Source organism: Heterodontus francisci, chromosome 14, assembly GCF_036365525.1.
Source record: "Heterodontus francisci isolate sHetFra1 chromosome 14, sHetFra1.hap1, whole genome shotgun sequence".
Lineage (NCBI taxonomy): Eukaryota > Metazoa > Chordata > Chondrichthyes > Heterodontiformes > Heterodontidae > Heterodontus > Heterodontus francisci.
In genome coordinates, this window is record NC_090384.1 from 27,338,310 (window position 1) to 27,352,364 (window position 14,055).

Below are 14,055 nucleotides of genomic sequence, written 5' to 3' on the forward strand. Positions count from 1 at the left end.
GGAGGAGTGTTTAATACAGGATAGGGATCAGGAGTCTTGGAATGAAGGAGTGTTTAATACAGGATAGGGATCAGGGGTCTGGAAATGGAGGAGTGTTTAATACAGGATAGGGATCAGGAGTCTTGGAATGGAGGAGTGTTTAATACAGGATAGGGTTCAGGAGTCTGGGAATGGAGGATTGTTTAATACTGGAAAGGGATTAGGAGTCTGGGAATGGAGGAGTGTTTAATACAGGATAGGGATCAGGGGTCTGGGAATGGAGGAGTGTTTAATACAGGATAGGGATCAGGAGTCTTGGAATGGAGGAGTGTTTAATACTGGAAAGGGATTAGGAGTCTGGGAATGGAGGAGTGTTTAATACAGGATAGGGATCAGGGGTCTGGGAATGGAGGAGTGTTTAATACAGGATAGGGTTCAGGAGTCTGGGAATGGAGGATTGTTTAATACTGGAAAGGGATTAGGAGTCTGGGAATGGAGGAGTGTTTAATACAGGATAGGGATCAGGGGTCTGGGAATGGAGGAGTGTTTAATACAGGATAGGGATCAGGAGTCTGGGAATGGAGGAGTGTTTAATACAGGATAGGGATCAGGGGTCTTGGAATGGAGGAGTGTTTAATACAGGATAGGGATTAGGAGTCTGGGAATGGAGGAGTGTTCAATACAGGATAGTGATCAGGGGTCTGGGAATGGAGGAGTGTTTAATACAGGATAGGGTTCAGGAGTCTGGGAGTGGAGGATTGTTTAATACTGGAAAGGGATTAGGAGTCTGGGAATGGATGAGCGTTTAATACAGGATAGGGATCAGGGGTCTGGGAATGGAGGAGTGTTTAATGCAGGATAGGGATCAGGGGTCTGGGAATGGAGGAGTGTTTAATACAGGATAGGGATCAGGGGTCTGGGAATGGAGGAGTGTTTAATACAGGATAGGGATCAGGGGTCTGCAAATGGAGGAGTGTTTAATACAGGATCGGGATCATGAGTCTGGGAATGGAGGAATGTTTAATACAGGATAGGGATCAGGGGTCTGGGAATGGAGGTGTGTTTAATACAGGATAGGTATCGCGGGTCTGGGAATGGAGTAGTGTTTAATACAGGATAGGGATCAGGGGTCTGGGAATGGAGGAGTGTTTAATACAGGATAGGGATCAGGGGTCTGGGAATGGAGGAGTGTTTAATACGGGATAGGAATCAGGGATCTGGGAATGGAGGAGTGTTTAATACAGGTTAGGGATCTGGCGTCTGGAAATGGAGGAGTGTTTAAGACAGGATAGGGATCATGAGTCTGGGAATGGAGGAATGTTTAATACAGGATAGGGATCAGGGGTCTGGGAATGGAGGAGTGTTTAATACTGGATAGGTATCAGGGGTCTGGGAATGGAGTAGTGTTTAATACAGGATAGGGATCAGGGGTCTGGGAATGGAGGAGTGTTTAATACAGGATAGGAATCAGGGATCTGGGAATGGAGGAGTGTTTAATACAGGTTAGGGATCTGGGGTCTGGAAATGGAGGAGTGTTTAATACAGGATAGGGATCATGAGTCTGGGAATGGAGGAATGTTTAATACAGGATAGGGATCAGGGGTATGGGAATGGAGGAGTGTTTAATACAGGATATGGATCAGGAGGCTTGGATTGGATGAGCGTTTAATACAGGATAGGGATCAGGGTTCTGGGAATGGAGGAGTTTTTAATACAGGATAGGGATCAGGGGTCTGGGAATGGATGAGCGTTTAATACAGGAAAGGGATCAGGGTTCTGGGAATGGAGGAGTTTTTAATACAGGATAGGGATCAGGGGTCTGGGAATGGATGAGCGTTTAATACAGGATATGGATCAGGAGGCTTGGAATGGAGGAGCGTTTAATACAGGATGGGGATCAGGGGTCTGGGAATGGAGGAGTGTTTTATACAGGATATGGATCAGGAGGCTTGGAATGGAGGAGTTTTTAATACAGGATAGGGATCAGGGGTCTGGGAATGGATGAGCGTTTAATACAGGATATGGATCAGGGGTCTGGGAATGGAGGAGTGTTTTATACAGGATATGGATCAGGAGGCTTGGAATGGAGGAGTGTTTAATACAGGATAGGGATCAGGGGTCTGGGAATGGAGGAGTGTTTGATACAGGATAGGAATCAGGGGTCTGGGAATGGAGGTGTGTTTAATATAGGATAAGAATCAGGGTTCTGGGAATGGAGGAGTGTTTAATACAGGATAGGGATCAGGGGTCTGGGAATGGAGGAGTGTTTAATACAGGATAGGGATCAGGGTTCTGGGAATGGAGGAGTTTTTAATACAGGATAGGGATCAGGGGTCTGGGAATGGAGGAGTATTTAATACAGGATAGGGATCAGGGGTCTTGGAATGGAGATGTGTTTAATACAGGATATTGATCAGGGGTCTGGGAATTGAGTAGTGTTTAACACAGGATAAGGATCAGGAGTCTGGGAATGGAGGATTGTTTAATACAGGATAGGGATCAGGGGTCTTGGAATGGAGGTGTGTTTAATACAGGATAAGTATCAGGGGTCTGGGAATTGAGTAGTGTTTAACACAGGATAAGGATCAGGAGTCTGGGAATGGAGGAGTGTTTAATACAGGATAGGGATCAGGGTTCTGGGAATGGAGGAGTGTTTAGTACAGGATAGGGATCAGGGGTCTGGGAATGGAGGAGTGTTTAATACAGGATAGGGATCAGGGTTCTGGGAATGGAGGAGTTTTTAATACAGGATAGGGATCAGGGGTCTGGGAATGGAGGAGTGTTTAATACAGGAAATGGATCAGGGGTCTTGGAATGGAGGTGTGTTTAATACAGGATAAGGATCAGGGGTCTGGGAATGGAGTAGTGTTTAACACAGGATAAGGATCAGGAGTCTGGGAACGGAGGAATGTTTAATACAGGATAGGGATAAGGAGTCTGGGAATGGAGGAGTTTTTAATGCAGGATAGGGATCAGTGGTCTGGAAATTGAGGAGTCTTTAATATAGGATAGGCGTCAGGGGTCTGGGAATGGAGGATTGTTTCATCCAGTATTGGGATCATGCGTCTGGAAATGGAGGAGTGTTTAATACAGGATAGGGATCAGGGACAAAAACAAGAAATGCTGGAATCACTCAGCTGGTCTGGCAGCATCTGTGGAAAGAGAAGCAGAGTTAACGTTTCGGGTCAGTGACCCTTCTTCGGAACTGACAAATATTAGAAAAGTCACAGATTATAAACAAGTGAGGTGGGGGTGGGGCAAGAGATAACAAAGGAGAAGGTGCAGATTGGACCGGGCCACATAGCTGACCAAAAGGTCACGGAGAAAAGGCAAACAATATGTTAATGGTGTGTTGAAAGCCAAAGCATTAGTACAGATTAGGTGTGAATACACTGAATATTGAACAGCAGCAAGTGCAAACCTGAAGAAAAACAACCTGAAAAAAACAGTGGGTAAGCAAACTGAACAAACTAAGATGAAATGAAATAAATGCAAAAAAAGATTGTAAAAAATGTAAAAAGGAATGTTAAAAAAAGGATGAAAAAATAACTAAAAATGAAAGTAAAATGGGGGGCTGTCATGCTCTGAAATTATTGAACTCAATGTTCAGTCCGGCAGGCTGTAGTGTGCCTAATCGGTAGATGAGATGCTGTTCCTCGAGCTTGCGTTGATGTTCACTGGAACACTGCAGCAATCCCAGGACAGAGATGTGAGCATGAGAGCAGGGGGGAGTGTTTAAATGGCAAGCAACCGGAAGCTCAGGGTCCTGCATGCGGACTGAGCGGAGATGTTCCGCAAAGCGGTCACCCAGTCTGCGCTTGGTCTCCCCAATGTAGAGGAGACCACACTGTGAGCAGCGAATACAGTATACTACATTGAAAGAAGTAGGGATCAGGGGTCTGGGAATGGAGGAGCGTTCAATGCAAGATCGCGATCAGGAGTCTGTGAATGGTGGAGTGTTTAATACAGGATAGGGATCAGGAGTCTGGGACTGGAGGAGCGTTTAATACAGGATATGGATCCGGGGTCTGGGAATGGAGGAGCATTTAATACAGGATAGGGATCGGTGGTCTGGGAATGGTGGAGCGTTTAATACAGGATAGGGATCCGGAGTCTGGGAAGGGGGGAGTGTTTAATACAGGATAGGGATCAGGGTACTGGGAATGGAGGAGTGTTTAATATAGGATAGGGATCAGGAGTCTGGGAATGGAGGAGTGTTTAATACAGGATAGGGATCTGGGGTCTGGGAATGGTGGCATGTTCTATACTGGATAGGGATCCGGAGTCTGGGAATGGAGGAGTGTTTAATACAGGACAGTGATCAGGGTCTGGGAATGGGGGAACATTTAATAGAGGATAGGGATCAGGGGTCTGGGAATGGAGGAGTGTTTAATACAGGATAGGGATCAGGAATCCAAGGGTGCAGTAGCTGATAAATATATTATCATAACTTTCCTAATTAAGGTGAGAAAGAAGGAGAGACAATAAAATGTACTGAGAAAATGTAAGAAGGGAAGAGCAGAAAGATGGAGAGTTACAGATACGAGGATAAAGAAAGGTGGAGGATAACATTTATTGGGGCAGAATAATTGAATAAAATCAAAGATACTTGGAGAATCCCATACACTGGGGAGAGTAAACGTGCAAGAGGTAAACACAGAAATAAAGAAGGGAAACATAAGAAGAACTGATGGTACCTGGTGGCAAATTTTATACAACAATAAAAGCGGTCGACCTGCAGGACAAAGAATTTCCATTGGGGTCAGGATTGATTTTTGCCAGTTGGAAACATCCATGAGTTTTATTGAATGGATTTTATCTGTTGTGATAATGTGTGATGAACATTACATTGTTACTTCATTAGTTGCAACATTCAGTGTGACAGGAAAGTCTGACTGTTATTCTTTCAAAACACTCCCTGCGCATCTTCCATCCACCCACTCCCGCAAACAACCCTCACTGGTGGGGTTGGGGGCTGGTAACCGATTAGCCTTGCACTCACCAAACACTGTGAGAGTCAGCAGCAGGTTCTTCATCAGATTCTTTCCTAGCCGTTTCCACAATGGGAGTGCGCTCTTAAGTTTCCCGGGATCCAGGTTACACTCATCCATTCGTACTTCCACATGTTTGGGCATCTTGGTGGCACTGGGTGAGAAAGGAAATGGATTCTTGGTCACAATTAGAAGAAACACCACCCAAAGCTGCCAATGCTCATTGATGTTCCAGGGAAACTGCTCATGTATAGGATAGGCAGACCATTGATGTACTGGTGTGCCCCAAGATATTGTAACTGCAGGTTCCTCATTCGAAGTCCAACTGCTCCTGTTTTCAAAAGCCAATGCTCTGTTACATTAAGAATATCGTTTACCCTGTCTGTGGTATAAGTGCAGACATCAGTCAGCCTTATCGAACCAGGCGCTGGCAAACACCTGACCACACTGTGGAATATTGCTCCCATATCATTTCTAATTTAATATTTGTGATTATGTTTTATTAACAAGCAAAAGAATAAAAACCTAGATAATTCCTGCTATCATATTCATATATGGGGGATGTTTGATTGTTTACTGCTGTTTGATGTGTGTCTACTGGATCGTGCAGTTCCCCTCACAGTATTTGATAACTGTACAGATCAGGGGCAGTGAACTGACAGCACTGAAAAGTAAGAACTGTCAATGATGATGATGGACAACCACTAGACCTGTACTGTCAGGCTGTTCAATACTGGAAAAGTGATGCCAGACAGGCTACTCTGTACTGAGACACTGAGGCCAGACAGACTGCTCTGTACTGAGACACTGAGACCAGACAGACTGCTCTGTACTGAGACACTGAGACCAGACAGACTGATCTGTACTGAGACACTGAGACCAGACAGACTGCTCTGTACTGAGACACTGAGACCAGACAGACTGCTCTGTACTGAGACACTGAGACCAGACAGACTGCTCTGTACTGAGACACTGAGACTAGACAGACTGCTCTGTACTGAGATCAGACAGACTGCTCTGTACTGAGACACTGAGACCAGACAGACTGCTCTGTACTGAGACACTGAGGCCAGACAGACTGCTCTGTACTGAGACACTGAGACCAGACAGACTTCTCTGCACTGAGACGCTGAGACCAGACAGACTGATCTGTACTTTGACACTGAGACTAGACGGACTGATCTGCACTGAGACACTGAGACCAGACAGACTGATCTGTACTGTGACACTGAGACCAGACAGACTGCTCTGTACTGAAACAATGAGACCAGACAGACTGATCAGTACTTTGACACTGAGACCAGACAGACTTCTCTGTACTGAGACAATGAGACCAGACAGACTGCTCTGCACTGAGACACTGCGACCAGACAGACTGATCTGTACTTTGACACTGAGACTAGACAGACTTCTCTGCACTGAGACACTGAGACAAGACAGACTTCTCTGCACTGAGACACTGAGACAAGACAGACTGCTCTGCACTGAGACACTGAGACCAGACAGACTGATCTGTACTGTGACACAGAGACTAGACAGACTGCTCTGCACTGAGACACTGAGACCAGACAGACTTCTCTACTGAGACAATGAGACCTGACAGACTGATCTGTTAGGAGAATGTGTGCTGCTGGAGGGCACAGAGTATGAAGAAAGGAGTTTGGTAAGTAAGTGAATTTTAAGGGTTAACCTCTCAAGACTAGTTTTTGTTTAGTTTACATCTAGCAATTAATAGAAACTCCTGTTTCAGTTAAGAGGTAGGTTAGGTTTCTTGCAGTTTTAAACAGGGATATACCAACACTCTGAGAGTAACTGTAGCAAGTTAATTAGGTAGCTAGCTTAAACTGGTTTCTGAGATTTTGCAGAGCTCTAGCGGAGCTGACACAGCATCATGTTCAGAGTATAAATTCAGGGAACTCTCAGTACTGCTTGTCTGCATTTAGTGCTGCTGGAGGGCACAGAGTGTGAAGAAGGGAGTTTGGTAAGTGAGGGAGTTCGATAAGGAGAATAACTAAAAATTAAGAAGAAAATAAATTTGAGTGCACAGAATGTAAAGTGGGAATTTGGTGCGTGAGGGAGGGCCCCCTTGTTTCTTTCTTTCTTCTACCTTTGTTCAGCCTCCAGTAGCTGCCTCTCTCTTCAATACAGGGGAAGAGGTTGATTGGTGAGTAATTGACAAGTTATTTTACTTCTCATTATAACAAAACGTTTTTCAAGTTACATTATGACAGGTCAGCTCAGCCAAGTGGAATGTATGTCCTGCGGTATGTGGGAAGTCATGGATGCATCACGTGTCCTAGATGAACACATCTGCAGGAAGTGTCACCGGCTGCAGAAGCTTGAGCTCTGGGTTTTGGAACTCGAGCAACAGCTGGAGTCACTGTTGTGCATCTGCGAGGCAGAGGACTACGTGGATAGCACATTTAGGGAGATGGTCACACGCAGGTTAGGAGCATGCAGGCAGAGAGGGAATGGGTGACCACCAGGCAATCTAAGAGAACCAGACAGGCAGTGCAGGAGTCCCCTGAGTCTATCTTGCTTGCTAATTGGTTTTCCATTTTGGATGCTGGTGAGAGCGATGGTTCCATTTGGGAGTGCAGCCAGAGCAAAGTCCATGGCACTACTGGTGGCTCAGCTGCACAGGAGGGGAGGAAGAAGACTGGAAGAGCTATAGTGATAGGGGATCAGACAGGCTTTTCTGCAGCAGTAAATGTGACTCCAGGATGGTGTATTGCCTCCCTGGCGCCAGGATCAAGGATGTCATGGAACGGCTGCAGGACATCCTTCTGGGGGAGGGTGAACAGCCAGAGATCGTGGTCCACATTGGTACCAATGACATAGGTTGGAAGAGGGATGAGGTGCTGAAAGCAGAAGGAAATTAAAAAGCAGGACCTCTAAAGCAGTAATCTCAGGCTTATTCCCAGTGCCACATGCTAGTAAGCATAGGGATAGGAGGATTGATCGATTGAACACGTGGCTGGAGAGTTGGTGTAGGTGGGAGGGCATCAAATTTCTGAGGCATTGGGACCGGTTCTAGGGCAGGTAGGACCTGTACACGATGGAACAGTATGTTGAGGAACCGACTCGAGAACAGGCTATTTTAGATCTAATATTATGTAGTGAGAAAGGGCTAATTAATAATCTTGTTGTTAAAGAAGCTTTAGGGATGAGTGGCCATAATATGATAGAATTTTACATTATGTCTGAAAGTGAGGTAGTTCAATCTGAAGCCAGGGTGTTAAATTTGAACAAAGGAAATTATGAAGGTATGAGGGGCAAATTGGCTGAGGTGGATGACAGTACATAGGCAATGGATAGTCTTTAAAGAAATATTACATAGTTTACAGCAACTTCAAGGCACAAAAACCCCAAAGGTCAAGGCAGTCAACTGTGGATAAAAAAGGAAGTTAAGGATTGTATAAGATTAAAAGAAAAGGCCTATAAAGTTGCCAGAAATAGAAGTAAACCTGAGAATTGGGAGGATTTTAGAATACAGCAAAGGAGAACAAGAAACTGATAAAGAAAGGAAGAATAGAAAATGAATTACAGGCTTGGAAAAAATATAAAAACGGACTGTAAAAGCTTCTATAGGTATGTAAAAAGGAAACGTTTGGCTAAGACAAATGTGGGTCCATTACAGGCAAAGTCAGGAGAATTTATAATGGGGAATAGAGAAATGGCAGAGAAGCTAAATGATTACTTTGTGTCTGTCTTCACTGCGGAAGATACAAGAAATCTCCCAGAATTAAAGATCCAAGGGATTAGGGGGAATGAGGAATTGAAGGAAATTAGTATTAGTAAGAAGGTTGTATTGGAGAAATTAATGTGGCTGAAGGTTGATAAGTCCCCAGGACCTGATATTCTACATCCCAGTGTTTTACATTACAGTGTTTTTATTTTTATTTAGAGATACAGCACTGAAACAGGCCCTTCGGCCCACCGAGTCTGTGCCGACCAACAACCACCCATCTATACTAACCCCACAGTAATCCCATATTCCCTACCACCTACCTACACTAGGGGCAATTTATAACAGCCAATTTACCTATCACCTGCAAGTCTTTGGCGGTGGGAGGAAACCAGAGCACCCGGAGGAAACCCACGCAGACACAGGGAGAACTTGCAAACTCCACACAGACAGTACCCAGAATTGAACCCAGGTCCCTGGAGCTGTGAGGCTGCGGTGCTAACCACTGTGCCGCTGTGAAAGAGGTAGCTATGGAGATAGTGAATGTATTGGTGATCACCTTCCAAAATTCTATAGATTCTGGAGCGGTTCCTGCAGATTGGAAGGTCGCAAATGTCACCCCACTATTTAAGAAGGGAGGGAGAGAGAAAACAGGGAATTACAGACCTGTTAGCCTTACATCAGTCTTTGGGAAAATGCTAGAATCTATTCTAAAGGATGTGATAAATTGGCATTTTGATAATAATGATCTGATTGAATACAGTCAACATGGATTAATGAGTGGGAAATCACGTTTGACAACCCTGTTGGTGTTTTTTGAGGATGTTATGAATAGAGTTGAATAAGGGGAGTCGGTGGGCGTGGTATACTTATATTTTCAAAAGGCCTTTGATAAAGTCCCCCATAGGAGGTTGGTTAGCAAAATTAAAGCACATGGCATAGGAGGTAGTGTACTGGCATGGATTGAGAATTGGTTAAGAGGCAGAAAACAGAGAGTAGGAATAAATGGATCATTCTCGCGTTGGCAGGCTGTGGGGTACCGCAGGGATCAATACTTGGGCCCAAGCTGTTCACAGTATATATCAATGTTTTGGCTGTGGGAACCAGCTGTATTATTTACAAGTTTGTGGATGACACAAAACTAGATAGGAATGTATGTTGTGAGGAAGATGCAAAGCAACTTCAAGGGGATTTGGAAAGACTTAGTGAGTGGGCAAGAATGTGGCAGATGGGATATAATGTGGAAAAATGTGAGGTTATCCACTCTGGTAGGAGGAATAGATGTGCAGAGTATTTCCTAAATGGTAAGAGATTAGAAAGTGTAGATGTACAAAGGGACCTGGGTGTCCTTGTCAATAAGTCGCTGAAAGCTAACATGCAGGTGCAGCAAGCAATTAAGAAGGCTAATCGTATGTTAACCTTTATCGCAAGAGAATTTGAGTACAGGAGTAGTGAAGTTTTGCTTCAATTGTATAGAACCTTGGTTGGACCGCACCTGGAATACTGTGTCCAGTTTTGGTCCCCTTACCTTAGGGTGGATATTATTGCCATAGAGGGAGTGCAACGAAGGTTCACCAGACTTGTTCCCGGGATGGCGGGACTGTCCTATGAAGAGAGATTGGGGAAACTGGGCCTGTATGCTCTAGAGTTTCGAAGAATGAGAGGTGATCTCATTGAAACCTACAAAATACTTAAAGGGATAGACAGGGTAGATGCAGGTAAGATGTTTCCACTGGTTGGGGAGTCTAGAACCAGGAGACACAATTTCAAAATAAGGGGGAAGCCACTTAATACAGAGATGAGGAGACATTTCTTTACTCAGAGGGTTGTGAATCTTTGGAATTCTCTACCCCAGAGGGTTGTGGAAGCTCAGTCATTGAGTAGGTTGAAAGCACTGATTGACAGATTTCTAAATACTAATGACATAAGGTGATATGAGGATAGTGTGGGAAAAAGGCATTGAAGTGGATGATCAGCCATGATCGTATTGAATGATGGGGCAGGCTCAATGGGCTGATTGGCCTACTCCTGTTCTTATGTTCCTATGAGACACAGAAAATGGACAGACAGCTTTGTACTGAGACACTGAAACCAGATAGACTGATTGGTACTGAGGCACTAAGACCAGACAGATAGCTCTGTACTGCGACACTGAGACCAGACAGACGGCTCTGTACAGAGACACTGAGAGCTGACAGACAGATCTGTACTGAGACACTAAGAACAGACAGATGACTCTGTACAGGGACACTGAGACCAGACAGACAGATCTGTCCTGAGGCCAGACAGACTGCTGAGTACTGATAAAATGAGACCAGACAGTTTGATCAGTACTGGGATGCTGAGACCAGGCAGCCTTATCTGTACTGAGACCAGACAGACTGCTGTGTACTGCAGCAATGAGACCAGACAGAATAATCTGTGAGGGACTCTGAATACAGACAGACTGCTCTGTACTGAGACATTGAGACCAGATGGATTGAGCTGTACTGAGACAATGAGACCAGACAGAATAATCTGTGTGGGACACTGAGACAGACAGACTTCTCCGTACTGAGACACTGAGAGTCTGAGACCAGACAGACTGATGTTTCTTGAGACAATGAGAACAGACAGACTGCCCTCTTAGGAGACACAGGGATTGGACAGAATGCTCTTTACTGAGACACTGAGACAAGTCAAATTGCTTTGTACTGAGACACTGAGACAAGTCAAATTGCTTTGTACTGAGACACTGAGACCAGATGGATTGATCTATACTGAGACACTGAGACCAGACAGACTGCTCTGTACAGAGGCAATGAGACCAGACAGAATAATCTGTGAGGGACTCTGAATACAGACAGACTGCTCTGTACTGAGACATTGAGACCAGATGGATTGAGCTGTACTGAGACAATGAGACCAGACAGAATAATCTGTGTGGGACACTGAGACAGACAGACTTCTCCGTACTGAGACACTGAGAGTCTGAGACCAGACAGACTGATGTTTCTTGAGACAATGAGAACAGACAGACTGCCCTCTTAGGAGACACAGGGATTGGACAGAATGCTCTTTACTGAGACACTGAGACAAGTCAAATTGCTTTGTACTGAGACACTGAGACAAGTCAAATTGCTTTGTACTGAGACACTGAGACCAGATGGATTGATCTATACTGAGACACTGAGACCAGACAGACTGCTCTGTACAGAGGCAATGAGACCAGACAGAATAATCTGTGAGGGACTCTGAATACAGACAGACTGCTCTGTACTGAGACATTGAGACCAGATGGATTGAGCTGTACTGAGACAATGAGACCAGACAGAATAATCTGTGTGGGACACTGAGACAGACAGACTTCTCCGTACTGAGACACTGAGAGTCTGAGACCAGACAGACTGATGTTTCTTGAGACAATGAGAACAGACAGACTGCCCTCTTAGGAGACACAGGGATTGGACAGAATGCTCTTTACTGAGACACTGAGACAAGTCAAATTGCTTTGTACTGAGACACTGAGACAAGTCAAATTGCTTTGTACTGAGACACTGAGACCAGACGGATTGATCTATACTGAGACACTGAGACCAGACAGACTGCTCTGTACAGAGGCAATGAGACCAGACAGACTGATCTGTACTGAGACACTGAGACCAGACAGACTGCTCTGTACTGAGACACTGAGACCAAACAGACTGCTCTGTACTGAGACACTGAGACCAAACAGACTGCTCTGTACTGAGACACTGAGACCAGACAGACTGATCTGTACTGAGACACTGAGACCAGAATGACTGCTCTGTACTGAGACACTGAGACTGGACAGACTGATCTGTACTGAGACACTGAGACCAGACAGACTACTCTGTACTGAGACACTGAGACCAAACAGACTGCTCTGTACTGGGACACTGAGACCAGACAGACTGATTGTACTGAGACACGGGGACATGACGAACTGATCTGTACTGAGACACTGTGACCAGACAGACTGATCTTTACTGAGACACTGAGACCAGACAGACTGATCTGTACTGAGACACTCAGACCAGACAGACTGATCTGTACTGAGACACTGAGACCAAACAGACTGCTCTGTACTGGGACACTGAGACCAGACAGACTGATTGTACTGAGACACGGAGACCAGACGGACTTGATCTGTACTGAGACACTGAGACCAGACGGACTGATCTGTACTGAGACACTGTGACCAGACAGACTGATCTTTACTGAGACACTGAGACCAGACAGACTGATTGTACTGAGACACGGAGACCAGACGGACTGATCTGTACTGAGACACTGAGACCAGACGGACTGATCTGTACTGAGACACTGTGACCAGACAGACTGATCTTTACTGAGACACTGAGACCAGACAGACTAATCTGTACTGAGCCATTGAGACCAGACAGATTGCACTGTACAGAGACTGAGGTTGCCAACTAGTTCCTGGGCTAATTGTTTCTTTATCCTGTGTATGATGTGGGCTGTCTGATGAGGTGGTGCCTTTGTCTGCATTTGAAAATGAAAACTATACATAGCGTCTGACAGTAATGAAGTGGGGAAGAAAGTAAGGCACTGAACAGCAGGTAACAAAGATAGTCATTAATGCAACCAGACTAACTGCACAGGAAATCTTGGTGGCACTCTATAAGTACACAGCTTTCGTTCACTCATGCACTGTCATTCTCTGCAAATGGGAACATTGTAAATGAGCTCAGGAGCTCACAATGATCTCACCAACACCAACTGCACTCGTTTCCTCTCCTGCCTGACAACTATTCTAACATACTCTCTGCTAATGTTAGATCGGACTCCATTACCTCAGTAGATCCTCCCACCTAAATAGCAAACATTTGAAAATAGAGTCTTGGAAACTGCAGTTCTTAATTTTCCAATATGTAAGATTTCGAATCGATGCTGTGGTTAATGCTAGGTGACCTCATGAAGACCGATGCGAGGGTTTATGCCTGCAATTCAATTTACAGTATGATTACAGGAATGCACCAGCACTATACATTTTTCTCCTGGACATGCTCTGTACTGTTGCCATGCCCTGCTCCCTCAGGCTGATTTTAGCCAGGGCAATCCAGAAAAGAATTTTCTGTTTTTATCTCCCTCAGTTTGAACTTTATCGCAGTACAGCTTATAAGTTGCCCAGTTTGTGGGGAATGAATGTGCTGCCCAGCCATCCCACCTCCCCCATTCTGCAAGGGGTTTCTGTAACCCTGCACTTGGGAGACCTGTACTCCAGTGAAAGAGGCTGTGTAATCCTGGACTGACGGGCACCTGACAAGTGGTGAAGGCCAAGGATCGGAGAAGAGTGCACAGAATGAAGGCACCACACCATCACATCACAAGTGGGCACACATTCTCACAGCCATTGAAACTCACACTCCACCT

The 14,055-nt window shown here is 45.1% G+C and overlaps 1 protein-coding gene across 1 annotated transcript in view; it reads right to left on the bottom strand.

Moving 5' to 3' along the window:
- Window positions 1-14,055, bottom strand: part of LOC137376948 (excitatory amino acid transporter 2-like) — a 660,382-nt gene that overhangs the window by 117,610 nt on the left and 528,717 nt on the right. The window contains exon 2 of the mRNA XM_068045924.1: window positions 4,982-5,124. Coding sequence (XP_067902025.1) covers window positions 4,982-5,114 — 133 coding nt within the window. The 5' untranslated portion in view covers window positions 5,115-5,124. The remainder of the gene's footprint in view (window positions 1-4,981; window positions 5,125-14,055) is intronic.